The sequence below is a fragment of the Lissotriton helveticus genome, chromosome 2_1, assembly GCF_964261635.1.
Source record: "Lissotriton helveticus chromosome 2_1, aLisHel1.1, whole genome shotgun sequence".
Taxonomy (NCBI): domain Eukaryota; kingdom Metazoa; phylum Chordata; class Amphibia; order Caudata; family Salamandridae; genus Lissotriton; species Lissotriton helveticus.
Genome location: NC_136059.1, coordinates 356,042,893 through 356,070,183, shown reverse-complemented (window position 1 = coordinate 356,070,183; position 27,291 = coordinate 356,042,893). Strand labels below are relative to the sequence as shown.

The 27,291-nt window shown below is 47.5% G+C and overlaps 1 protein-coding gene across 14 annotated transcripts in view; it reads right to left on the bottom strand.

The window, feature by feature from the left end:
* NIPBL (NIPBL cohesin loading factor) overlaps nt 1-27,291 on the bottom strand; it is a 1,942,504-nt gene that overhangs the window by 667,938 nt on the left and 1,247,275 nt on the right. For all 14 annotated transcript variants that reach the window (XM_078674965.1, XM_078674957.1, XM_078674966.1 and 11 more), the window contains 2 exons: nt 8,723-8,937; nt 8,515-8,617 (listed from right to left, as the gene is read on the bottom strand). In XM_078674965.1, coding sequence (XP_078531091.1) covers nt 8,515-8,617; nt 8,723-8,937 — 318 coding nt within the window. The remainder of the gene's footprint in view (nt 1-8,514; nt 8,618-8,722; nt 8,938-27,291) is intronic.

The following is a 27,291-nucleotide window of genomic DNA, read 5'->3' as shown; positions in this document are numbered from 1 at the left end:
GCACACTACCCTGGCTGTAGGCTGTCTGTTCAAGTAGACACTGATGGGGCTTCCAGGCGCAATTCCTCTTTACAAGTTCTCATTTCAAGTCTTCAATATCTTTATCCTCATATCTTCATCTTAGATTCTTCAATATTTCTATTCGCACTTCAAATCTCTTTTGATTCAGTATTAAACTTCCCTTCACGCTTGGGTCTTCTCCGCTGCTAATCCATTTTGCTTTGCACGGGTGGGTTCGGATCCCATCCTCGTCGCCAGTGTTAAAATGAAGGGTGATACGTAGACAGGTCATGTAGGTAAAGGTATGGATTTATTCGTAATGTTACTTCTTCAGTTACAGCTTACAGGATGATGGTACGATCCATATAATGCCACACCAGGAGCAGCCTCCTTGCTGCCCATCCGATCCACGCTAACTGATTCTTCTTCAAGCACAAACACTCAACATTCCAATGTCCTCACCATTGGCTGAGCAGCAAGGCACAGAACAACCATAGGGAGGATGCATTAACCCAACAAGCAGATGCAACAGTATTATAATCCTTTCAGGGGTCTGCAGGAGAAGGATCATGCCCCATCCTCATCATCCTGATCATCAGGTGTTTGTGGTTGGGGCAAATTAGTAGGAGTAATTAGTAAATACTGTGTTTGTAGGGAAGGAGATGGAGAACGGTTAGTACCAACATGTTTCCTTTTTAAAGGAATGCGATAAGTGTCCTCTGACTCAAGATTTGCGTTTATGTGGCAATTTGGTTGCAGTATGTCCAGTTTTTAGATTATTAGAAGGTCCTTTTTAGTTTCGAAGGTGGGCATCAAACTGGGGCTCCTGTGGTGGTTGTGAAGCATCTTTATGTTTGGTGCCAAAGTTTTCAGTGTCAGTGTCTTTGGTACTGAAGATTTCGGGTCTGAAGACTGTTTCGGTGTCCAAGGAGATGGGACTGAGACTGGTTTTGGCTTCAAACCCAAAGGTTTCGTTTCTGTGCCAAAGTGTGGAAGACTCGAGCCAGAAGGTTTAACCCCTTCCATGCTGGGCCGATTCTGCTGCTGTGCGGAAGTTTTAAAGAGTGAATCGCTTTATGACGGCCCCAGCCGTCATAAGCACACGAGCACCGTGATGCATGACGGATGGGGGCCGTCATCAGCATGGAAGGGGTTAAACATGTGTTTCGGTGCCGAGCCGGAAGGCGGGGTGTTGTAAACCTTTTCTCGGTGCCGACCATGGCCTGAAGGCAGAGGTGGGATGGAGCCTTTTTCTTAGTCAGAGTAGGACTTCGTGGCAAGGGAGGTTCGGTACTCACGATCTGCTGACCTTGCGGAATCTCTTCATCCACATCGGAGCCGGATTCTGAGACGGAAATAGAATCCTCCTGTTCTTCCTTAGCCTCTAGTTCTTCGCCGGTCTCCTGTTCAGAATCTTCTCCGAAGAGGCCTGGAATAGAGCCAGTGTGTTGACTCTACATGTTGTGACGTCGAGTCCGACGGTTGTGGAGTGTTTTCTTAGAGCGGAAAGATTTACAAGCATCACAGTCGTGTTTGTTGTGATCTGGAGAGAAGCACAAGTTGCACACTTTATGGGAGTCGGTGTGCGGGAACTTCGCGTGGCACAGAGGGAATTTAAATTGAGTCCGTTACATCGACTGCGAGGTGGACCGAAGCGGGTAGGCCCGACGGCCCTCCGCGAGTTATCCGTTCGAAAAGAGTTTTTTGTATTTGACACAATACGCGGAGAAAAGTGAATACGTGATCGAAAACAATACCGTTGAGGGTAAGTGGATTGCGCACCAAGGGGAACCTGAGAAACGGTTTTGAACCGGAGGGCAAAAATTCACGTCCGAACCCGATGGCGGAAAAAAACAATCTAACAATGGAGTCAATTACCATGCGCACTATCACCGAAAGGAGGAGTCACCCATCTCCTGACTGGAAAGACTTCTTCAAAGACAAACAACTTGCAAACATCTGGACCCAACACTAGATGGCAGGAGTATGCAAAGCATGTGATCTACAGCTGACATGCCTAAAACATGCTTTTTTTCAATAAATTGGTATCAGTGACTATTTCTAGTAATTGATCGAGAAAAATCACTTTTTTTGCACCAATCACCACCTATAGAAAATCTCCTTCTCAAGTCTCTTTCTTTAGAATTCCTTTTATACAAGACTTCTTGGAAGGGATTAGAAAAGTATTTTCCCCCTTCTCCCAATGGGAGCTAAACTATGTTCTTTCCAAGTTAATGGATCTACCGCTTGTGCCCATACAGAAGGTCACTTCAAAGCATTTGACTTGGAAGGCAGCCGTTTTGGCAGTTGTCATCTCAGCTCGCAGGGTGAGATTCAGGCATTGTGTTCCCAAGAATGTTATACTATGTTCCATGACAAAGTAGTGACGAGAACTCATTTGAGTTTTCAAGCCAAGTTAATTTCAGACTCACCTCAGACTACTTCCTTACTAACTTTCTTCCTGAACCCTTCAGCAACAGCGGAAAGAGACTTTCACACACTTAACAAGAATGCTAAAACCAATAAACAAAGTGCGGCAATCTGTATGTTTATAAATTATTGTGCTGTAATTGCATGTTTATAAATTATTGCGCTGTAAGAACTGGCCTTTCTATGACCAAACAATCTCCATATGGATTTGGTCCTGTATATTGCTATTTTACTAGTTCGCAAACAAACGTCTCCCCAAAAGGCCTATCAGGAGACGAGCTTTAAAAGAAGCTCTGCTATAGAACGTCCCTATTACAGGGATTAGTAAGGTCGCACTATGGACAGCCATTCATGTGTTCATAGGACATTCTCTTGATTAGCACTCTAGGGCAGGTGACCAGGTGGAACTGGATTCGTTAAGGAATCTATTATTTGTTTGATACTATATGCTGTTTGTGCTCTCTTAGATGACTTTCTACTAGGATGGGTTTGCTATTCTATTCAATGCTTGTGACTAAAGATGAGGGTCCCTAGGAGGAAAAGAAAAGGTTGTTTACCTGTAATCATCTTTCTCCTGCATGGGAATCCTCCAAGCCATAAGAAATTCTCCTACCGCTCCAAGCAAGAGAATCTGCAGCAAGGATCTCCTTGGTTGGTAATACAGGTGTGAGGGTGAAGGCCTAAATGCACCAGGCTCGTTTTTACTTTGACAAAGGCAGGCTATCTGCTAGCAATCCCCTTCACTTCCCACCACCCCCTTGTGAGAAGCTGGGTTTCTGTTGCAGTAACCCCCCTCACTTTTTGCCAGTCTACTGATGCACTTTTGACTTGATGTGCCTTGGGTCACTGTCAATCAGGTTCCCAGGGCCTGTGTTCTTTCCCCCAAAAGTATCATAAATCCAACTGGCATCTCTGGCCACAGGTCAGCCCCTGGTAAATGGTACCACAGGTACTCAGGGCACTGTGACCAGGGAAGACATCTAAGGGCTGCAGCACTTATTGTGCCACCCTTGGAGGCCCTGTACCTTTACACACACATACTGCCTTTGCAGGCTGCGTGTCTTGGTGCAGAACAAAGTGAAGAGTCGACATGACACACATCCCTGTGTGCTATGCCTACAACCCACTTCCCTGGCATAGGTCAGTCACCCCATTAGCTGGGTGCCCTATACGAGTGGTGAGGGTACAGGTGCACAAGCCCTATACCCCTACAGTGTAAGTCTATTCTTAGACATTGTAAGTGTAGTGCTGCCATTAAGAGTATATGGTGCTGGGAGTTTGTCATTACAAACTCTAACGCACCATAATGGCTACACTGAAAACGGAGAGGTTTTTTGTATCAGCACATTGAACCTTGACTGATGCCAGTATCCGATTTAATGAAAAACTAGTGTCCAGGCTGAGTGGCTGCTTTCAGCTGCCGCCAGCAGACATGTTTCTGGACCCCTGGGTCGAGAGCTTGCTGCTCTCGGGGGCCTGAAACAATGCACATCCTGGGACGAGGTGGCAAGCCTCCTCCCACAGGATGGGCAGGGTCCACAAAGGGGAAGCTTCAAAGGTTTGCCACCTTTGTGAGCTTCCCCAGACCACTTGCTGCTTTCAGCAAATGGTCCCCACTGGTTCTGACCCCCCTTTTGGGCGGAAGAACTGGAGGGAAAAACAAGTGAGGAAAGGAGATGTGCCCACCTCTGCCAACTCCACCCCTCAGGTGTGGGAGACGAGGTGAAGCACAACTCTCAATCACCGCCATTTGCAGATGGATGGATTCAGCCAACCTGGGAAAAGCTTATGCCCCCTCCTACTGGAGGGTGGCATATTATGGGGTGTACCCACCACAGGTAAGGGACCCATTGGTCCAAACCTTTATACCTAACTAACACTTCTAAATCTAGTATTTCGGGGTACCCCTGTACCTTGCTTCCTCAGACAAGAAAAAACGACCAGAAAAGAAGAAGGACCGAACAGCAGTGACCAAGCTAACAAGAGGAAGACACCCACTGACTTAGCCCCAGCCCTACCTGCCTGTCTCCACCTCGAACCTGCTCCTGCGAAATCCCGGTGTGTCCTGCAGCGAGCAACCTCGAAAACCCAGGAGGACCTGCCTGCCTTCAACCACAAAGACTGTGTCTTCCGTGAACACCGGATGTGTTCATCTCCAACCTCTGGCCCCGGCCGGACAACACAAATTCGCACCAGTCTGCACCCACTGTCCACGGCCCGAGCTCGAGTGGGCAAACACCACGAGGAGGTCCTACCGGCAATCCTGACCAGAGGTCCAGCGACACCGGACCTGCCTCAAACTTCCAGCCTACGCCAGCAGCCTAATTCCGGAAGCTCCATCCAACCAAGACCAGGAGCTGGTAGGAAGATCCGACCCTAAAAGGCACCACAGCACCAGACGCCCCATGGCCTTGGGTGGTCCAACCGACCGTGCCCAACCAACCCCCAAGATCCCAACTTACATCACGAAGTGGTGGTCGCACCCAGAAGACCTGCATCCCCAAGCCTGCAGTACCCTTGCAAATCGAAGATGTCCCATTGCAAACAGGGCGTCCGATGTTGAATCAGCACCCTGCACCTGGACGACCTAGTGCCGCTGATGGTGCACCTTTGGTGCTACTTTGTTTCCCCATTTGCCCTGACCTTAACCCTAGGAGCTCTGCTCCCACAACCCAGTGGCCTGCTTGCCAGCAGCCACCAACCGGAGGCCCACTATCCCCCATTGGATAACATTAGGCCTCAGCACTCTGCACCCTGCCGCTGAGGATGTAACAAGAGTGCATCCCTGACCCTGGGTGACCCCTGAGTCCCTCCAGAACCTCAACTCCCACTACCAAATACCTCAAAACTGAGAACACTATTTTCCTCCATAGGATAACATGGACAGTTTTTCTTGGAAAAGTTTGCAAGTGAGGAGTTTGAAAACCTAAAGAAATTATTTAAAATTGCACAAAAAAACCCTGTTTTTCTTACCTGTTTACAGGAAATGTCCCATTGTAGTATCCAGGTATACTACACTGTGTAAGAAAAGTAATCTCAAAAGTAATAACTGTAATCTTACCGAAAATCCTTTACAAAGTGTATGTACTGTATTTACAAAGCATTGCATTTCTCAGAAACAATATTGCAAGTCAAACAAGCATTTACAATGCAATAGGTCTCGCAATTGCGAGATTTTGAGCTATTGGCATTGTAAATGGCAATAACTTTTATATTATTAAAAGGCATTGTCATTCACAATATCAATAGGTCAAATTCCACCAAAAGCGAGGCCTATAGTATTGCAGAGTGCAGTGTCCATTAATCCGGCGCCGTACTCACCATTAAAGTTAAACAAAATAATATTTTTAAAAGGGCGCGGTGTCCCTGAAGCAGGCATTACTCTATAAAATAAGTCAAACGGGTAATTATCAAGCTCCACGTCTGGTTACCAATGTTTGCCTCTTCAGACATTTATACGCTCAGTTGCACATTAGATTGTGGAGAAAATATGTTTTTATGAAGTATAAAAAAAATGACATTCTTTTCACGTTTGTGTGACTACATTAAATTGATGTTTGTGTAAAATGCATATGCAGTCAGGAGCAGATTTGTAGCTTTGTTAAAACAAACACAATCACAAACCTCATGCATTATGACATTTTTCAAAATATAAATTACATTAATGGCGCGTGGCATCCTAATACATTCCATTATTTATCTTGTTTATATTTATTTGAACATCACCGATATATGTCAGTTATCACAGGGTAAACAAACGATTAAATGTTTATAAATACGCAGATAGAGATTTAAATGTAGACTAGGTGATGGTCTCTAAACAGTCACTGTTTTACAGTCCGAAAAGTAGATGTACATTTTCGTTTTCGTATAAGTAATAATGTGTATATTGTATACAAATCTTCATATTAATAAAAATCACAAAGGAAGCAGCTCTGCTTTGAATGTAAACTTGAAGCCATGTCACTGTACTCCAGGCTACTAACTCCGCAAACACGTTGCTTTCTGCATTTGGAATACGCTTACAAATAAAGTTACTTTATTTTATGTAAATGCAAGATCCACAAAATTTGTTTCGCAACATCTATACCAAATAAAAGATGATAACTTTCATCTTTAGCTTTTATCCTCATTTATTCCACATAGCAGCGCTAATACGAAAGGGCTTGCAGTATTGTAAATCTTACTTTTATGATCCAAAACATGTGAGACATACTACCCAAATGGGACTCGAACCCACAATCCCCAGCTCCTGAGACCGATGCCTAATCCATTAGGCCACTGGGTCAATGTGTAGTTTATAGGTGTGCTAACGCCTTGTATCTAGTACGCATGAGGCATCAATCCTATCATGCAAGGTAAAGCCTGCAAATCTATAATGTTTGCTAAAGCCTCTTCTAAAAATGTTGTTTCAAGCCTCGGTTTCTTGGCACGAGCATTTGAATACGAACAGCTACACTGAAATAGATCTAATACTAACCCGGTCAGAGCAGCCGGTTGCTCTCCGGCTCGCAGCGCCACTAACCTCATGGTCATCACTGAACAAGAACAGATCAGGTTTCCAGCGAGAAGTTATTATTAAAATGGTCATCACACATCATGCGTTAAACCTGATATTGGAAGTAATTCGCATTTCTTTCAAAGATGTACATCAAATGTTACTCTAAACATTAAGGAAATTAGAAATAAAACTGCTGCCACATTAATCTAGGAAGTCGTTGTTTCGTTAGTTGAACAGACAGCTCCTGAAAATGGGCAGTTTTCGAATGAAATCACTTATCGAAATAATCGGTGATATGGGCAAGCTGGAATAGTTCCTCATCTACTTTTTTGTGATTATGAACTGTAAATAGTTCACGTTGAAAATGCCAGGTTTGAAAGGAACATGCTATAAGGAATTACTGTTTTTAATGCCGATCTCTGTTGTTGGGAAACCGAACGCCTACTATTCCCTAATGGGGGTCTCTGTTCCTAAACTTAAGCTGGGGTCTTTTCATGCTAGTGTTGTCATCCCGTAAGCTCCACCCTTTACAAACTCGACGATGCTTGGAACTAGTAAGGTGGACAGTTTAAATGCCCCAAGGCTGCTCTGCACGACCGTCTGTGGAGCCCGAGGTGACAATACGGACACCCACAAGCCAACGCCACCTTAGGGTTAAAAGAAACCAATGCCCCCTCAATAACAAGTGGCAAGCAGACCCTGTGTACACAACACAAGAGGGTGGAACGGTGTGCAGACCTTGGTGGGGTGGTGTCTAGTGAAGAAACAGAGTGCTGCATAAAAGCAAGGCGCTGGAGGGGGGCGTGTGTGTGGCAGGCGCCATTGTTAAGAGTGCGCAGTGCTATTAAACAAATAAAAAGCACTGATGAGCGGCGGGACGCCCGAGGCAGTTACAGGAAATAACTGGTAATAAGGGAAAGTGGTGGCCTTTTAAAAGCAGCTAAGCAATTAATATGTACAGCTGTGTGTAAAGCTAACACTGCGCTGCGAGAGTGAAAGGGCTCCGCCAAGGGTGAAATCATTAAGGACACGCAAAAGAAAGTTCCCCTCACACACACATCAAACACAAAAGCGTCCGAAAACAGTAGTTAGGCACTGCTGCTTCCGGACTACACGGAAGTCAGTATCAGATCAACAGCCAGTAAAAACCCAGTTAACAAAAGGTATGCCAACGTTAAACAAATGGTGAGCTGCAGGAGATATTACCCGGCAACAGGAGGAGTTTCACCCAACATATAGTTTGAGGTCTCGGAGAGACAGTGCTTGCGTTGCCTAGGCAAGACCTAAAAAATGTTGAGGCTGGTCAAATTAGAAAAAACTGTTCCAAAAGGAATAAGAAGGCATGTCCTCTTTCTGGCGCTTCGAAGTGGGTGAAGCCATGGGATACTGTAGGACTGAAATTAGCTACTCCTCTTGGGATCTCTACTCTTACATTTTTTCATGTTATAATGCACTATTAGTATAAGGAGTTATTAGTTCATGTAACAACATTAGAGAATGTGAATTAATTACGTTCCATAAATAGCACAAAAAAAATGAGAACATGACTCTTACAATATACTAAAAAGAATTGTACACGTTACCTGTGTCAAATAAATATCGAAGCTCTGGGCAAACGGCCTCATAGAGGCCAAATATCGCACAATCAAGCATGCATCATCATAATCCACAGTATCAGAGTTCATCCTACAACAAAGTAAAGTCTTGTTTAATATTATTAAAAGGAAAATTATCTGTAAATAAAATATATATTTTTAGCTACAACTTATTAATTAAAAAAATAAAACTCACTTTAAAGTGCTGAATTGGGATGGTGCAGTTTTAAGGATGTTGCGGAGAAATTTTTTACGATTTTCAGCTCTCTGCATGATTTCACCTGTTGATTCAATCTCCTTGGCATGATGCCCTCCTTCAGATGATTCCTCTTCCTTCTGGGTTTTCATTGCTTTTTCTGTCTCCATTGTTGTATCTCGAAACCACTGAGCTATATAAAACTGCCTAGAAAACTAGTAAACAAAACAAAATAGATAAATAAGGTGGCCAAATAAATAAATGCACATTTAATTTGTTATGATGAACTAAACTGATTTACAGAACAAATTATACCTTAATGGTTAACAACCTGTAGGAAGCTAGCTCTGTATACAGTGCACAAAAAATTAGGTACACTGTGCAGAGAGTCCAGGCAAACCCCAAAGGAATTACAGCAGCACAAATGCTTTCTTTTGCAGTAGTGTTGGCAAGCAGTTAGGGAATTCAGATGGTAGTGCTAAGCATTTATTACATACACTAAAACACACACACACACACACACAGTAAATGACACTCCTAAAAGAAACCCAACACCAATTTATGCAAACACATACTTAAACATATTTTGATAACGACATCACCGGATAAGTACTTTTTCGAGCTATGAATTTTTACAGTTTTCAGGAATGAACACTATGCATTTTCTGGACTGGTAACGATATCCTATGTAGGAAAAAGATGTATTGCATTCGTACACTGTAGGAAATTGGCTCTGTATATACTATACCAAAGTGAGGTATAGTGTGCACAGAGTCCAGTGGAACCCAAAAGGTAGGCAGAGGTAAAGTACATAGCACCTCACTCTCTATTTGTGGTTGTGTGGTCGAGCAGTAAGGCTCTATCAAAGGACAGTGTAAAGCATTTGTTGTACACAGTCAGCAAATGAATTCACACACTCAAAAACTGAACTTAAGATTAATAGTTTTTGTATAAAAATATTCTTTTAGTTATTTTATTTCTTAGAACGAAGCAAGCCTGGCACAGGTGAGTGACAAATACTTTGCAGTAAATCTACAGTTGTAGTACAGTTTGGATTGTAATTTATATGCACTTTGTTTTGACTTACAGTATTGTTACTGAGAAATGCAATGCTTTGTAAATACAGTACATATACTTTGAATGGGCTTTTTAGTAAAATGACCAGTACATTACTTTCAGATTACATTTCTTACACAGTGTAGTATATCTGGATACTACACTGGGACATTTCCCGTAAACAGGTAAGTAAAAGCATTTTTGTTGGTTAGTAAAATTTTAATCCTTTTCATGCGGACGGCCAGCGGCCGCCCAACGTCACAGTGGGCGTGTGCGGAGGACAGCCGGGGGCCGTCCGTACCACGCCTACTCATTATTTCGCCCGCACGGCAGCGGAATTCGAACCACATTCAACAGGTAAAAGAATTTCTTTATGTTTTCCAACTCCACAATTAGAAACTTTTCATAGAAAAACAATGTTATCCTATGGAGGAAAATAGTGTTATCGGTTTAGAGGTAAGTACTTTGTTGTGGGAATCGGTGTTCTGGGGTTAGACTCAGGGGTCCCCCAGGGTCAATGATGCACTCCTATTACACCCTCAGCGGCACTAGTGCGGCCGGGTGCAGAGTGCTGAAGCACAATGTCATCCAAAGAAGGAGTGGGGGGGGGCCTCCGGTTGGTGGCTGGTCACAAGCAGGCCACTGGGTTGTGAGAGCAAAGCTCCTGGACTGAAGCTCAGGGCAAATGGGGGATTAGGCCAGCACAAAAGATGCACCCTCAGCGGCACTGTGCAGACCGGGGAAGAGTGCTGTTTTAGCGTCGGAAGCCCTGTAGCTTTCAATAGGGAGTATCCGGTTTGCAAAAGCACTGCAGGCTCGAGGACGAAGGTCTTCTGGATGTGAATACCACCTGGAGTGGTAAGTTGGGATCTTGGTTAGGTACCGTTGGTTGGGCCACCCAGGGCTGTGGGGCGTCGGGTGCCTTTTAGGGTCGGGTCTTCTTACCAGCTCCTGATCGCGGTTGGGGGGACCTTTCAGTTTGAGGCTGCAGGCGTAGGCTAAGGGCTTGAGGCAGGTCAGGGGTTGCCGGATCTCAGGTCAGGATCTCCGGGGACCTCCTCTTGGTGTTGGGCCACTCTAACTCGGGCTGTGGGTGCCGGGTGCAGAGTGGTGCAGACTTACGGATCCTTGCGGAACTAGAGTCTGTTTGAACAAATCCGGTTTTGACGGAGACGGAGTCTTTGGGACTGAAGACATGCAGGTCCTCAGGGTTTGTCGAGGTTGCTGACTGCAGGACACACCGGTATTTCGCTGGAGCAGGTTCGAGTTGGGGACAGGCCTGTAGAGCTGGGGCCAGGTCAGTAGGTGTCCTTCTCTTGTTAGCTTCGGCACAGCTGTTCGGTCCTGGTTTTCTTCTTGCAGGTTCTTGTTTGAGGAAGCAAGGTTCAGGGTTGACCCTAAATACTAGATTTAGGGGCATTACAGGTAGGTAAAAGGTTTGGACCAATGGGTCTCTTCCCTGGGGTCGGTACACCCCCTATTATGCCACCCTCCTGTCAGAGGGGGGCATAAGCCTTTTCCTGGTTGGCTGGGTCCCCCATCTGCAAGATGGCAGGGACAGAGTTGTGCTTCACCTCAGCTCCCCACCTGAGGGGTGGAGTTGCCAGAGGGGGGCATACCTCTCTTCCTCCTTTCTTTTTCCCGCCGGTTCGCCCACCCAAAATGGGGCAGAACCAGTGGGGACTAGTTGTGGAAAGCAGCATGTGGCCTGGGAAAACTCACAAAGGCGGCTTGGCACCTTGTCCCAGGATCTGCACTGTTTCAGGCCCCCAAGAGCAGCAGGCTCTCGACCCAGGGGTCCAGAAACATGTCTGGTGGTGGCAGCTGAAAGCAGCCACTCAGCCTAGACACTTTTGGTAGGTCGTTTTTCAGGGGGAATCTCCAAGATGCCCTCGGTGTGCATTTTTTATTAAATCCCATACCGGTATCAGTGTGGGTTTAATGTGCTGAGAAGTTTGATACCAAACTTCTCAGTTTTCAGTGTAGCCATTATGGTGCTGTGGAGTTCGTAATGACAAACTCCCAGCACCATATACTCTAAATGGCAGCACTGCACTTACAATGTTTAAGAATGGAATTAGACACTGTAGGGGTACAGGGCTCATGCACTTGGTGTGGCAAGTGGACTCTTCACTTTGTTCTGCACCAAAACACGCAGCCTGCAAAGGCTAGAGGTGGCACAATAAGCACTGCAGCCCTTAGGGGTCATCTCTGGTCACAGTGTCCTGGGTACCTATGGTCCCATTTACCAGGGACTGACCTGTGGCCAGAGATGCCAACTGTGTTTTGTTTTGAATGCAGTTTTAGGGAACGAATATAGGCCCTAGGTGCACACAGTTAAACCACATCAGCAGTTCAGCAAAAAAGGGGGCTACCATGCAGAAAGAAAGCACTTTCTCACAGGCACTTACTTGCAGGACCGTTCTTCTGGAATTAAGGAGTGTATGGCAAGATCCAAGGGCACACCTACAGGTCAATGCAGTAGTATCTGGGGCGTCCAGGTGCAGAGGTGTGTCACAGCATCGCGTGTCCCATTCATTTCAATGGTAGAACGGTTTGGTTACAAAGAGGATGCGGTACAGAAGGGGTGGTGATGGACGGAGCATCTGAATCAATCAAACACTCACACCCAGTCAACAGATCTGGGTTTAATCCATCACCGTTCTTTAGCCCACTCTGGCACCCCAGTTCAGACATGGCCATATGCAAATGAGTCTGACCCTGCGCCTCATGGGAACAGTCCAGCCCGAACTGCCAAGCCATGCCTTCCCTGGACCGAAATCAAGCTTCCTAGGACCGGTTTCTGGCATTACAGCGGTCTTCAGCCAGGCTTGCTTGAATCCAGTGGCAAAGTGAGCAAGGGACTCACGTCTGAGCATACCCTGCCAACTTATGGCGAACAACGCGGTACAAAAGGGGGTGGAATTGGGGCACCAGTCTGGGGATTCCACAGAAGGGCTCAAGCTTCGAGATCCACAGCAACAAAAACATCCTTGGTCCGCTTTTCCTCGGGGTGTGGGGCTTGGGCGCAATGGTGTCTTTTGGCATCTGATTCAATGCTGGGGTTTCTCACGGTTGGAGAGGGCCTGCAGAAAGAGGCTAGAGGCCGTGACTGGAAGTCCAGTATGGGCAAAACCAAGCAGTGTCTTGGCTCTTGGGTCTGGGGACCTCGTTGGCATTGCCCCCACCCTTGGACTTGGGATCTGGAGCGCAGGTGCATTGGTACATTGAGGCGTCGGGTGGCAGCGGTCACAGGCTCGTTCGTTCTGTTGCACAGGGGTAAACAGGACAGCCGGGCCACTGTTGATGTAGGTCTCACTGTCCCTGGAGTCCCTCGATGTTCACATTGGTTGTCTTCAGCATTGGTGTCCGGTCCATGCACAACAATCCATGGCTGCTGCAAGGGTCCAGTACCGCAAGGATTGGTACTGTGAGGCTCCGATCGGTCCTGGTCTCCCCACACTTGGAGGTTAGTAGGATCTGACCAGTCGGAGCACTCCTACCTCTTCCTGGACGACTGCTGCATCAATTAGACTCCATAAGCAGCAGGTCGGTGTACCAGGTCTTGCTTCTTTGGTGCCTGCGGCTGCAGGGGAGTAGCTACTCTACTCCAAGGGAGTTCCTTTGGCAATTTGCAAAGCACCGGCAGCCCACTGGGTTTCGAGTTTAACACAGTGGCAAGATGATGTGTTGCTCCACGAAGGTCGGGTGCAGCAGACAGGCGGGTTCACGGCATGTCAGTCGTGTTTCTCGGGTCAGGAGTCTTCTTCCACTCCTTTTGTGTCCAACGAAATCTGGAGATCTAGTATCAGGAGGACCACAAAATACTCAATTTTATGGGAAGTAAGGGATAGTAGCCAACGGGATACGGGCCCCTGGGGTCACTACGTCTCCTATATGACCACTTCCTGTGGTAAGTGTGCATAATCCTGTCCCAGAATCCCTAAGTTTGCCATCATCAAGATGGCCAACTCTGAAAAGTGGTGTCCAATTCAGGTAGCCCACCTCAGGGGTGGTACTAGCCTGGGGGTGGACATGCATCCCTTACTAGTTAATTTCTCACCTGCCCAGGTGCCAAAGGGCTCTGGACAAAAGGGGGTGGGCATCCTCTCCTGTGAGAGAAGTCGGACTCTCATATCAAAGGCAGTGGCTTCTTTGAAGCTCCGCTGCCTTGGAAGGCTAATCAGCAGGTCATCCTGTGAGAGGGTGTGAACACACTCCAACCAACCAGGCTTTTTTACTGACCTCCAGAGAGCAGAAGCCCTCATCCTTGGGGTCAGAAACCGGCCCCTGGTGGCAGGCTGGCGTGAACCAGATAGTCAGCACAATAGTGGCTGGTACGTTTTCAGGGGGCAGCTCTAAGGTGCCCTCCGTTTGCATGTAGTAATATATCCAACACTGGCATCAGTGTGGGGTCATTAATATGAAATGTTAGATAGCAAACAGCCCTACTTTCAGTGAAGCCATCATGTAACTGGGAACTCGCTTTTACCAGTGTCCAGCACATGGACTCATAACGGCTTCCCTGGTCACTTGTAATATCTAGTAATAGAACTAGACAGCACAGAGGCATATCTGCTCATGCAGATATGTCCCCAACATAAAATATGATGCACCCTGTGTAGGAAAGTGGGTTTCGGTTGCAGTAACGCCCCCCGCTTTTGGCCAGATTTCTGATGCCAAGTTGACTGGGTGTGTTGCTGGGACTCTGCTAACCAGGTCTCAGGACCTGTGCTCCTTCTTAAACCTGTCCCAGGATGCTGGTTTCCAGTCCAGGGAGGACCTGACGGTTCGGGCTGGACTGTTCCCATTGGGAACAGGGTCAAGACTGATTTGCATATGGCTCAGTCTGACCTGGAATGGAACGGGGAGCAAAGAAACGATGGATTTAGGCCCAGATCGCTTTACTGAGGTTAACGTTTGACATTGTGCATCACTCTGTCCCTCCATTATTCTTTTTGCACTTTCCTAAACCGGTACCATTGCTCCAACAATGGGCATACCTCTGGCCCACATATAAGTCCCTTGTAAAAGGTACCAGTGGTACCAAGGGCCTTGTGACCAGGGGTCCCTTAAAGCTGCAGCATGTATTGTGCCCCCCAAAAGGACCCTACACCAAACACACACACACACACACACACACACTGCAAGCTATGTGATGAGGGTAGCCGTTATGAGTCCATGTGCTGGACACTGGTAAAAGCGAGTTCCCCAGTTACATGATGGCTTAACTGAAAGTAGGGATGTTTGCTATCTAACATTTCATATTAATGAACCCACACGGATGCCAGTGTTGGATATATTACTACATGCAAACGGAGGGCACCCCCTGTCTCCATAGACATGCACAAGGCACCTGACCCCCTCCTTTGACCTCTGCACCCGGCCGCCCCTGTGCCGCTGAGGGTGCATGCTCGGTCTCCTGACCCCTGCCCTGTGTTGGTTCTACAAACCAGAGACTAAACCAGAAAATCATGTACTTACTTGTACGTTATCACTTGCCTTTCTTCCCATAGGATTGCATTGGTTTTTTCCTCTGTAATGCACGAAGTGTTGATTCTGAGACCAATACAAAGTATCTTCTTGATACTGGAAAATATTTCTTGTACCTGCAAAATATTCCTAATGCTTATACAAACCTTTGCCAACTGTTTATTGAAAGTATTGCATAATTGAAAAGTCTTCTTACCTGTAACTGAGATTCACTTAGTTCCTAAAATAAAAGTAACTAAAGCAGTATTTTTTTATTTATAAACATTGGCTTGGAGTTAGTCATTGAGCGTGTTTTCCTACCTTGTATGTGCCTGTACAACAAATCCATTCACACTACCCTCTCATAAGCCTAACTGTTCGGCCCAGCTACCACTAATCTGAGGCATGAGCTACTTTATCCTCTGCAACACTTTTGGGGAATTACTGGACTCTGTGCACACCATCTCTTTTTGATATGGTATATACAGAGCCATCTTCATACGCTCTGCCTGAGGGCTCCAAGGCCTGCTGTGGGGGTGACTTACATATATTACATGCAGTGACTTTGCAATAGGACACAGGAGTGTGTCATGTCATGTTTTCACTCATAGTTTGCACCATGTCACGCAGCCTGCAATGGCAGTCTGTGTGGAATTAGTTTGTGGGTCCCTTAGGATGGCACAATATATGCTTTAGCCCATTGGGACCCTCTTTAGTACCCCTGCCCAAGTTATCTGGAGTTCCATTTGCAAGGAACTTACAGGGGATGGAATGCGTTACTTACCTGTAACTGCAGTTATCCACTATTGGTATCTTTCATAGATTAACATGCCTGAATCAAATCCCCATCATCGGGATGGGAGTACCCGGTACATAAATAAAGTAATGCCTCATTAGACGTATAGAGTAATAGGCCAAGGGCCTCACCTTAGTAACATATCCATGCCCTTTTGTAAAAAGGACTAAACTTTGGAGTAGAACCAATCAGCTATCACCACCCTCTGGAACCTTCCTAGAAGGAGCTCTAGTCCCTCAGATTTTCGTAAGCACAGTGCTAAGTAGTTGCATTACTGAGAGTGCTAAGTAGTTGCATTACTGAGATGACTAGGAGAGCCTTTCCAGGGGAGGTGGGTGGGTTGCATGTGAATCTATGAAAGATACCAATGCTGGATAACTGCAGTTACAGGTAAGTAACGCATTCCTTATCCAGTATTCGGGTATCTTTCATAGATTCACATGCCTGAATCAGCATAGGTCGGGGAGGGGTTTGAGGAGGAATTTGAATGAACTCTAGCGAGTGTCCAAATTGAACCAGTTGAAGAACCCAACGGTCTGTTATCTGTTTCCAATTGTGTAGGAAATGGGAAATTCTTCCTCCAACACTGGAGGGTGGAAAGGAATTGGAAACCGGTGGCAGTGAAGAGTCATTGGTGCCGGGCGGCGTCTTACGGTGGACCTTCTTTTCGTCGAAAGGAGGACTTGGTGTAAGAAGATTGTTTTGGTTGTTGACGCTGCTGGTACTGTGGCCGATATTGCTGATTGGAAGAGTAGGAAGCTCAGTAGTGCTGGTAGTCTCCTCTCGTAGAAGACTGTCCCCTTCCTCTTGAGCCACGAAAAGGAGGGTTTTTGAATTGAAGGGTACCCAAAGCCCTAGCCGTATCTGTATCCTTTTTTATGCCCTGAAGAGCTTCATCGATGTGTGCCGAAAAGAAGCTGACCGTCGTATGGCATGTCAAGGATTTTAGTTTGTACTTCCGGTCGGAATGACGTCGCCTTTAGCCAACGTTGGCGCCATAGTACCGCAGCGCCGGGAAGTTGGAAGAATTCAGTAGAGGCGATATCCATCGCACAATCGATGATTTTGGACACCGAACGTTCGCCATCCAGCAAGATCTTTGCTTCTTCCTTCGAATCGTCCGGCAAGGCCCCCGAGATATGGAGCAATGTCCGCCCACATCTGTCTGTTATAGCGTCCTAACAGTGCCAAGGAGTTGGATGCATGCACTGTTAACGCGGACATGGACGAGAAACGTTTCCCAATATTATCAAGCTGTCTACCTTCCTTGTCTGGAGGAGCGGTCAGCGGAGCGGAAGGATTTTTAGATTCCTGCTGAGCGGCTTGTTTGATGACTGAGTCAGGTTTGGGGTGTCCGGTCAGGCAGGCTGGAGCGGTGTCGGGAGCCCTGTATTTCGTGTCCAGCCGGGGAGCACCAGGGGTAGCGTAGAAGGGTTGTGCATAATCTTTACACCCTGATCCCATATATAGTCAATAATGGGTATAGATCTGACAGATTTTATAAAAGGTTCCTTAAACTCATAAAGGAAGCAATCCTGTTGTTGTGAAGGCATAGGTATCTGGAAACACTGTGCCGCTCTTTCCAGGATTTTATGGAAGCCCTTGATTTCCTCAAGAGGCGAGCCAGCTTGAGTAGGCACCGGGGATGCTGGACAGGGGATTACATAATCATCCCACTCATCATGTGTCGATTGGGAATCGTGAAGTTCCCCTTCCTCATGTGGATCATCCTCCTCATCATCTGTGGAAGGCGAAGGCAGTGATGTGGTAGGCCCAGGCTGAAAAATCAGGGGTGAAGGCCGTTGTCTTGGTAGCGGAGAGACTACTGGAGGGGGAGGAGACGTAGCCGAAGTTGAAAACCTCTGCTTATAGTCAGTAATTAGAAACTAGAGGTCGGAAACCAGTGACGCAGGTAGGCAAACCATGGGAGGTGGATGGCACTATTCAGGGTAATCCACCTGGACCTCCGGTTCTTGGTCATCATTGTCAGAGCGGTCCTGGTACTTGACGTGAAGTTCAGATAGGCTTGTCGCAGTTCTGAACATACTGCCATCGTCAGAATCTTCCTCTCCAAGAGGTGAGTAGGAGGCAAAGGTTGGACCCTATTAGGGGAAGTCAGGTCGGTGTCAGCGTGCATTTTGTAATCTTGAGGTGGACATACGCACTGTGTAGCTTGGGTTCTGTTGTCATCGACGAGCGAAGCGTCGACGGGCACCATGATTGGTAACATCGACAGAGCTCCCGTCAATGGATCTGTAATCGACGGTGTTGCCGTCGTCGATCGGGTCGTCGTCGACGGAGTCCTCGTCGACGTAGACGGAACAGTCTTTGTCGGCGTAGGCGTTGAAACGCTAGTCTTCGATCGTAGTGTCAATGCTGGTTTTGACATAGACGATGATTTCCTTATTTTTATCGTCGACGAGACAGACTTACCAGCTGTCGACGAAGTCGTCGACGTGGACAAAGTTGAAGACGCGACAGAAGGGGAGACTGTCGTCGTCGTCGAGGTTACAGTCAAAGATGTAGACGGAGATTTCCTCGTCGTTGAAGCCACCGTCGAAGAGGCCGTCGAGGTGGAAACAGGCTTTTTAAAGATGTGAAGAACCTCCTGAGGGGAAACCTTTGCCAGTAGAGCCTTAGGAAGTGCCTCTGAAGACTTTTTGTGAGTCTGCTTTTGAGGTGGCTGCGATGAAGGTCCTGGAGAGGCCTCTCTGGGTCTTTTCTGAGAGGAATTTGAAGACTTGGAGGAACCTCACTCTCCTCAGAAGACACGGCTTGGTTTATATCTTTAAGCCTCTGCAGCCAAATTAAGAGTTGTCCCTCCCTGTCTGTGGGTTTTTGAAGAAAAGGTACAACATACCTTTACAGTCCTTTGAGGAGTGATCTGGGTAAAGGCAGTAGAGACAGTCCTTGTGTTGGTCATCAACATGAAGTCTTTTACCACAGGAAGCACAGGATCTAAAAAGGCCTTTCTTAGGAGTATCTGCCATGAAGAACTTGAGAACTTCACACATGTGAGAAGTTGGCCTGATGTGCAGTGCTCACGGTTCTAGTGATCACTATATATCAGTCCAAACAACCCTTATTGATGATTGGTTGTAAGTCAACCTTATAGACCAGCTATCCTAGTAGCATGGATACGAGCAGTCTAAGGCTAAGACTCTAGAGGGCGTGTTAAGCCAGCTGTTTTACCATCACATTACCCCTTGAACACCCAGTGAAAGGACACCACACAAGTTGTTATGAAAATAAACAGTGTATTTATTTATAACAAGACTACCCTGGCTCTCTATGAGACAGGGAGCTAAGCACACAACAAAACTCTTATAAAAATACTTAAGTTAGCACAGTATACACAAATGCCCGAGGGGCACGAAAAACCATATACTCTGAAAGTGGAATGCGAAATTACTAGCAGGTAAGTACAGTACTAATAGGCTTTGGAATCGCTAGGACTTGACTATGGAATCGTTAGATTACTTCTAGGAGGCCCAGGGGACTCGGGTGCAGTGTGTGCACTCTCACGCGGGATGCGGGACAAAGTCTATGATAGCTAGTAAAGTTAAAGTTAGTGTTCACGGGCGAACACTACCTGGTAGGGAGAAAACGACAGTGGATCCTGACCCTTGGATAGTGAGGCTATGCTGGGGCACCGAAATGCCGAAGTTACCTAGCCCAGGGGCTGCAGCTGCATAGGTCTCAAAAGACGTCGGGAATCCTCGTAGACGAACCAGGAGCCTGGAAGACAGATGCTGGCAGACGACCAGTGAAGAGAGTTCGAGTTGATCCAAGCCTGGATCTTGAAGATGGATGACACCTGAAAGCAGAGGGGACCAAGTTCGTGACTACTAGCCAGTAGTCAGTGGGCACCAGGAGGGCACCGGATGGTAGTCACCTCGACTAGGTGAGTGGGCGACGCTGTGCTCTGCAGATCTCACGGACCAGGAGGCGTTGTCGGCGACCAGGATGGAGGGGCGAGCTGTCCCACAATGGATGAAGCTGTCGGCGTCGAAGAACCCAGGATTGGGCAACAAAGCCTTGGCTAGTTCAAGCCCACGCGGTGGACTCAAAATGGCGTCTTGAGTGGACCAGGAGGGTCCGGGGTGCTCCTCTTCTGGAAGGGAGCAAGAGCCAGTCTGGAGCAACCAGACCAGCAGCAGTGATGTCGTCAGGCGTCGTTCAGAAGGCCACAAGCCAGCGGGCTAGTAGCCAAACAACGCGGTGAGCAGCAAAAAGCAGAAGGGCCCCACGCCGATCGTGGAGATGCTGGGGGGGCTGCTCTTCGGTGCTGGAGCTGCTCAGGGTTGGGGCTTCTCGGACCCCAAAGCACTCGCCAGGAGATTACTCGGCGGGCTTGCTGTGAAGAAGTCGTGCAGTCTTGGCAATAGTCGGTCCCTTGATGTCTCGTCGCACTCACAGTTCTCAGCTTGGCTGTAGAGGTGAGTAGAGGTCGGAGGTGCCAGGGAAGCCGGGTCTTGTCGAGCTGGGCAGTCGGATTCCGGAGGAAGGACTTACAGCAGACCGCAGTGTTCTTAGGATGGTGCCTGCGGATGCAGGGTGACTACTCCTTAGTCACAAGGGAGAATCTTGAAGAAGAAATCTTGAAGTCCTTTCGCAGAAAGTCATGTCTTGATTCCAAAGATGATCTAATTTGGAAGGGGGCCTGCTCCTACCTTTATCTGGGACAAGGGGGCTGGCACGCGACTAAGTCCTGCCCTATGGGTGGGACCAGGAGGGGGGTGGTTACACCCCTCTCCTTTGGCGGGCTTTCCCCAGGCCAGGGGCTGGAGTGCCCCTGGAACTGGTTTCAGCCGGCCTATGCACAGTGAGCACCGGGGTGCCACTTGCAGTCACCTTCCTCTGTAGCCCTGCCTACCTGGAATACACAAAACCCTGTCTGGGACGGTGCTGGCACCGCCCCTGGCAGGAAACCCTTTGTCCTTGCCTCCTGCTCTGGGAGGACTCCCAGCAGCAGGAGGGCAGACTTGTGTCTCGGTGGCAGCATCCATTTTGTGGAGCTGAGGCTATGTCTGACTTTAACCGGGGTTACAGGTTACATACATGTCGTGTCCCTCTAGAAGGGTGGAATTCTAACCCCGTCGCCAGAATTGGCGAGGGGTTAGTATTCCAATTCGTATGACACCTTACTCGACATGTTTTGATAAAGCGATACCAGAGTTGGCATATAACCGCGAGGATTATAATGCACTTAAGAGTATATGGTATGCGATATCATGGAAACGGCTAAGGGATGGATCCCGAAAGCCGCAGACAGGCTCAGCGCATGCCAGAGCACCATCTCACACGATTCCAAGCACTCTGCCTTCAGGATTGTTAAGGCCTGCCATAGGAGTGACTGATAGGAGATCTGTGTGTCCATTTTTAGGGTTAGATATAGGTATACTATATCTAAAGCAAAGGGTGATTACACCACCTTGCCCCAGCTGTCGTGCAGCCAGTTGTGTCAGTTTAGTTAGTCAGCCCAGGGGTGGCACAATACATGCTTCAGCCCCTGGGAGACTTCTGGGTGCACCTCAGCCCTGGGTACAGGGACTTAGAGAGGGCCCAGTGCCAATTGAGTACCTGAGTACAATTTGGATAGAGAGAACAGCTAGGCTGTGGGTCTGATTAGCAGGCCCACAGCCAGGGAAAGTCGTAAACCAGTGCAGCAAAAAGCAAAAATCTGGGTGATCATAGGATTGCAGACCCTACTCTCCTACAACACAGAAGAAGGAATTTTGAAGAAAAATCCCACTGGAAATCCAGAAAACAAGGAAAGCTGAGCAGAGCTCTGTGGAGACTCCCTTAGCATGACGTGCAGTAGAAAATCTGAGGGACTAGAGCTTCTTCCAGGAAGGTTCCAGAGGGTGGTGATAGCTGATTGGCTCTTCTACGAAGTTTGGTCCTTTTTACAAAAGGACATGGATATGTTACTAAGGTGAGACCCTTGGCCTATTTCTCTATATGTCTAATGAGACATTACTTTATTTATGTCCAGGGGACTCTCTTCCCGACGACGGGGAATGATTCATGCACGTGAATCTATGAAAGATATCCTAATACTGGATAACTAAAGTCCTTTGCCAATTGTAGCACAATTAGACAACACCTTGTTTTACGGACATGAAGATCTGGTTAGCAGGCCTCAGTGCTCTGTCAGTCAAAAATCAGCATATAGTAGCTAAAAAGGGAACAAAAAGTGTGAGCGTGGGGAGGTAGGGGGGGACTGCAACGAAAGCTCAGTGCTCTACAAAATCCTGGGAGTCTCTTCCTAGTCTGTCAGGCAAAAAAGAGTAAGGGAACAGGCTACCTTGTCCCAGGGCCTCACATCCTTCTGTGTAAGCCACTGCCTCTTGGGAGCTGACCTATCTCAACATTAACAGGACACATTTTAAAATGCACTAGATCTCTTTGATCTTCTATCCGTATATTGGGGATAGACATAGCTACCTCTGCTAACTCTGTCTTCGTCAGGGCAATACTCAGTTTACCAAAGATGCTATCCACAGCTGGAGTAACCCCACTATGACCAACAGGGTCAGGGGGCCTAATTTGCTACTTTACATGGGGTCAGACCACCATGCCAAGGACTGTGCATTCATAAAGGCTAGCACCCAGCAAAAGCTACTGACAACTGTCAGTAACCAGAGCTACACCTTTAGCTCTCCACTGACAGGTGGAGGAGCTAACAGAGGCTTCCTTAGGCTCAGGGGCAGCTTACCACATCCTGTAAAAGCCACACTTCTTCCACTCTCTCTTCTGTTAGCTGAGGAGCCACCATCTCATGCAAAATAACTGAATGACTTGTGAGGACTTCTTGTGGGGGCAGTGCCAACAAAAGGACCTTTCCCTGGGAAACTGATTTAAGATAATGACATACTTTGACTTCCAAACTGGATTCCATCCAGGAAGAGGCCCAGAAACTGCCCTCGTTGCCATCTGGGATGACCTGAAGAACAATGTTGAACGCAACTGGGTTGCTGCGCTACTTCTCTTGGACCTCTCAGCTGCCTTTGACATGGCTGACCGTGACACTCGGATACTCTACGAAGCTGGCATAGAGGGGGCTGCTCTAGATTGGATCACATTCTAGCTTCGAAACAGAATTAATGTGATCCAAACCCCCCACACCCCTTTCTTGTCCAGACTTCTCAAAAGCAGGGGTCCCTCAAACCTCCATCATCTCGCTGATGCTTTTCAAAATCTACATGAAGTAATTAACAGCACTGATCAGTCAATTTCACCTCACGTGCTACAACTATGCAGATGACGCGCAAATACTCCTTCAACTGAAATGCCCCAAAGACATTGAAAACGTCCCAATTTTCAGTGGTCTCAGAGCCATGGATCAATGTATGACGTGGAGCCATCTCAAACTGAATACTTCCAAAACAGAAATATTCACATGTGGCAAATAGAAAAATTATGACCCAGTCGTCGCTGTGAAATTTTAGTTTGTGTATTGAACATCATCTACGCCATCTTGCAGACCCACGTACGAGCATACACGACAGCCATTTTAGGTACCATGGTCTCCCTGTTCACGATCGCTCATCAGCGCACTTCCCTGACCCTGCAAGCGTCCCCCATGCACCCTGACTGCCCCCGCTCTCTCATGCACAAGTCATGAGCCCTCCCCTCCCATGATTCTGTCCCAGAGAATCGCACCCCGCGCCTGACCAACACCTCCTGTCCCTCCATGAATACCCCTCCTTTGATGACCCCTTCCTCTGAGCCTAAACGTCAGCACGGACCGCTGGTCATCCTTTAGCCCAAGGATACAGTTTATTGCCCATTACTGTATGCACTCGCCTCTCCTGAAAGAGGCCACTATTGATCACGACCTCCCCATCCCCGAGATTCGATCAGGCGCACACTCCAAAGGAATCGGCAGAACACTCAGCTGCATGATAGCCCCCTCCCGACCACATGAGGGGGAAAGAGCCTCTACTGTTGTCATGTGTTGGAACGGGCCGGAATTGGGGGGGGGGGGGGGGGGGGGTGCCGGGGATGTCATTCTCATGCTCTACAATGTCCCTGTTGTAATAAAGGACGTTCACATGTCTAAAACCAGTGTATAAAAGACCAGCTCTCAGAGAAGTTGAGAGAGCACCTCGAGACGATACCTTGCTGTCTGATCTGATGTGTTCTGATCCGTCGGAATAAACTTGTTTCCTGTCTTCCTGTCTCTAGCGCCTGCCTCTTTATTGGATAACTTCGTATGGTATTAGAGGCGTTTACGCCGGGCAAATTTTACTAAGGAAACATCTTCTGAAATAGCCTGACCATTTTAAATTGATCTTTAGCAATTGGCGTCCCAAACGCGGGGCCCATCAGCGACACGTGGATCCAGTGGGAGAGGTCCCGACGACAGAGTGAACGACTGCAACGATCGGAAGAGCTCCTGTCCGATAGACCCTCGTCTGACAGCCGATCATCTGAACTTCACTGATTCCGAGCAGACCTCTCCCGAGTGATCTACGGTCCTGACTGGGAACCACCAGGAGTGCCGCGATAGCAACAGAGAGTAGAGGACGATCGGGCGCTGGAAGCGGAAGACGAGAAACTGTCCATGCGGTCCGGGTAAGGTCGTGACACACGACAAAATTGCGAAATTGATTGATTGATTGTTTGAAAATACTAGTATTACTTATTGACCGCTTCTGAGAAATTCTCTATTTGCAAACAAACACAGAATCGCCATACTCTGTTTAGTCTTTGCAGATAGTGGAGGGTAGGCAACGCAAAACTTTAACACGTCGTGCCTATTCTTTTTTTCTCCCCATTGATTGATTGATTGATTGAATCGAGCATTGAATTGTTCGAAGTTGGTTCTCTTAGGGATCTTCTCTGCCTGCAAACGGGGAAGAATAGGAATATTCTCTCTCCCTTTGCAGAGAGTGAAGGGTAGGTAACGCAAACCTTTAACACGTCGTACCTATTATGTTCCTCATTGATTGATTGTTTGACCAAACATTGACTGTTTGGAATTGGGTCTTTCGGGAGGTATTCTCTGTTTGCAAATAGTGTAGAATAGAATATTCTGTCCAGTCTTTGCAAATAGTGAAAAGATAGGTAGTGCAGGCTTTTGCCCCCCCATGGTAATCCGTCATGCCTATCTTCTCCCCATTGGTTCATAGTTGGGTCAACCCGGACCGCTTATTAGAGATGAACCATCCAGCTCCACTGGAGGGCACCCCTAATAAGGACATGTTTACTAAGCAAGGACTAGTCGCCATAGCTTATAGTAAGTTATGGCATAAATATACAAAAAAGGATCCTGAAAACCAGTGGCCACTGATAGGTTCTTTTGATGAAAATAAAATAAAAACACTAGAAGCAGCTGTAAAAATAAATAAGGCAACGCCCACTATGCTCGATAGTATCGGCATGTGGCGCAAAGAAGCAGAGCACCGCAGGAAAAGAGAGGAAGCAAAAACAGTGAAAGAATTACGGAAAGCAGCCCATCTGGCCACAAAAGAACTAGATGAAGAAATAAGAAGAAGGGAGGAAGTTAAACAAACGCAAGAATCAGGACTGACAGGTCAATGCCCTGTCAGGACCACCCCTACGCTCTACCCGGAGGTGCCCTCTAAACAACGGGCAAATGACGAGTTACTGCTCGGTCCTCCAATGATCTACATGCCTCCTCCTTATGCTCCCTGCCAGCCTCTAGCACAACACTCACCAGTCCAGAGTGCAGTCGAGGGTAACCCTAGCGCTAGTGCCCCGACTCTTACGGCCTTCGCACCAGCCACATTGGTAACAACACCAGATGAACTTGAGACTGGCAAACAGTTAACAGCCAGACCAAATAGGTTGAGCAAAGATGAGCGGGATGGAATCGACCAGATAGCAAAAACCCTGGTAGAACGGAAGGAGAGTGAAGAATATACGATGAATATGCACAACTCGCATGCCGGTAGTCACAGACGGCATTTTATTTTACGGTTCAGCTACCACACTCTGAACGCATATGAGGATAGGTACCAGACTAAAGGTCCTGCTAAATTGACGACTCTATATAGAAAGATTGATGTCGGAGATGGGGCTGAAAGCGATATGACGGACCTCTTCATGCAAACGCTTGAGGTCTTCCGCCACCTCGCGGAACAGAAACCAGAAGTCAAGCTCACAGTCCATGAGACGATTGAGCCCTCATTAGGAGCAGCCAACACTATGATGCCTATCAGAGAAGCCGCCCCCTATTGGGTTCCCCCAAGAGGTCAGGGAACAAACGATGATATCAACCATGCAGATGCCAAAGGGAGGGTTGTGTACAACTGGGTCTACCAACCATGGGATCGGCAAGATATTTTAACTTTTAGACAAACCCTGCCCGATTTAAGAAAAAACCCTACAGCATTCTATACCGAATTAGGCACAGCCTTGGGCTCAACCATAATGACTCTAGCGGACATGGATTTGTTTTTCGGGTTGTGTCTGCCGGCTGATGTGTGGAAGCAAATTCGGAGAGCCGACCACACAGATCTGTTCGGACACACCTGGACAAAACTCTATGAACTAGATAGGCAGCGAGAGCCCGGAAAGAAACCTGTAAAAGACATACTGGAACTCCCCGACAAAATAGTGCAGAAGCTAAAAACGTTGATCCCAGAAAAGAAGGTAGACTGGTCGATAGTCACGGCCTGCCGCCAGAAACCTCAGGAGGACGTATCAGAATACTTCTCACGATTTGAAACAGTGTTCTCAGACTACAGTGGCCAAGACATGACCACCGCAACCGGACAACACCTATTCGTGCAGAACTATGTAAAGGGGCTATCGCAAGAGGTCTCCCAAAACTTACAGACTAGCGAAAGTAGTTGGGGAGCCTCTAAACCTGCAGCTATCCTTCAGATGGCTCAGTATTACGAACACCAAAAGAATGAGAACGAAAGGGCAACTGAGAAAAAGAAAAAGGACCTAAAGGAACGAGTAATGATTGCACAACTACAGGGAGTGACCACAGGGAGGGAACGGTATAGGGGGAACTACCAGTCAAATGCCCCTAGGAGTTCGACCCCTAGAGACCGCAACCCCGCCCCTGGCGCTCCACGAACCGACCTTGATGAGAACCAATGTGCATTTTGTAAAGAATTTGGACATTGGAAGTCTCAATGCCCAGCCCTTCGGGAACTGATTAAGAATAAAGAGGCAAGGGACATGGCAAATGGCCCCAAAACTGGAGGGCAGGGACGAGGACAGACCCACGACACCACCAATGACCTATCTGGTAGACCAA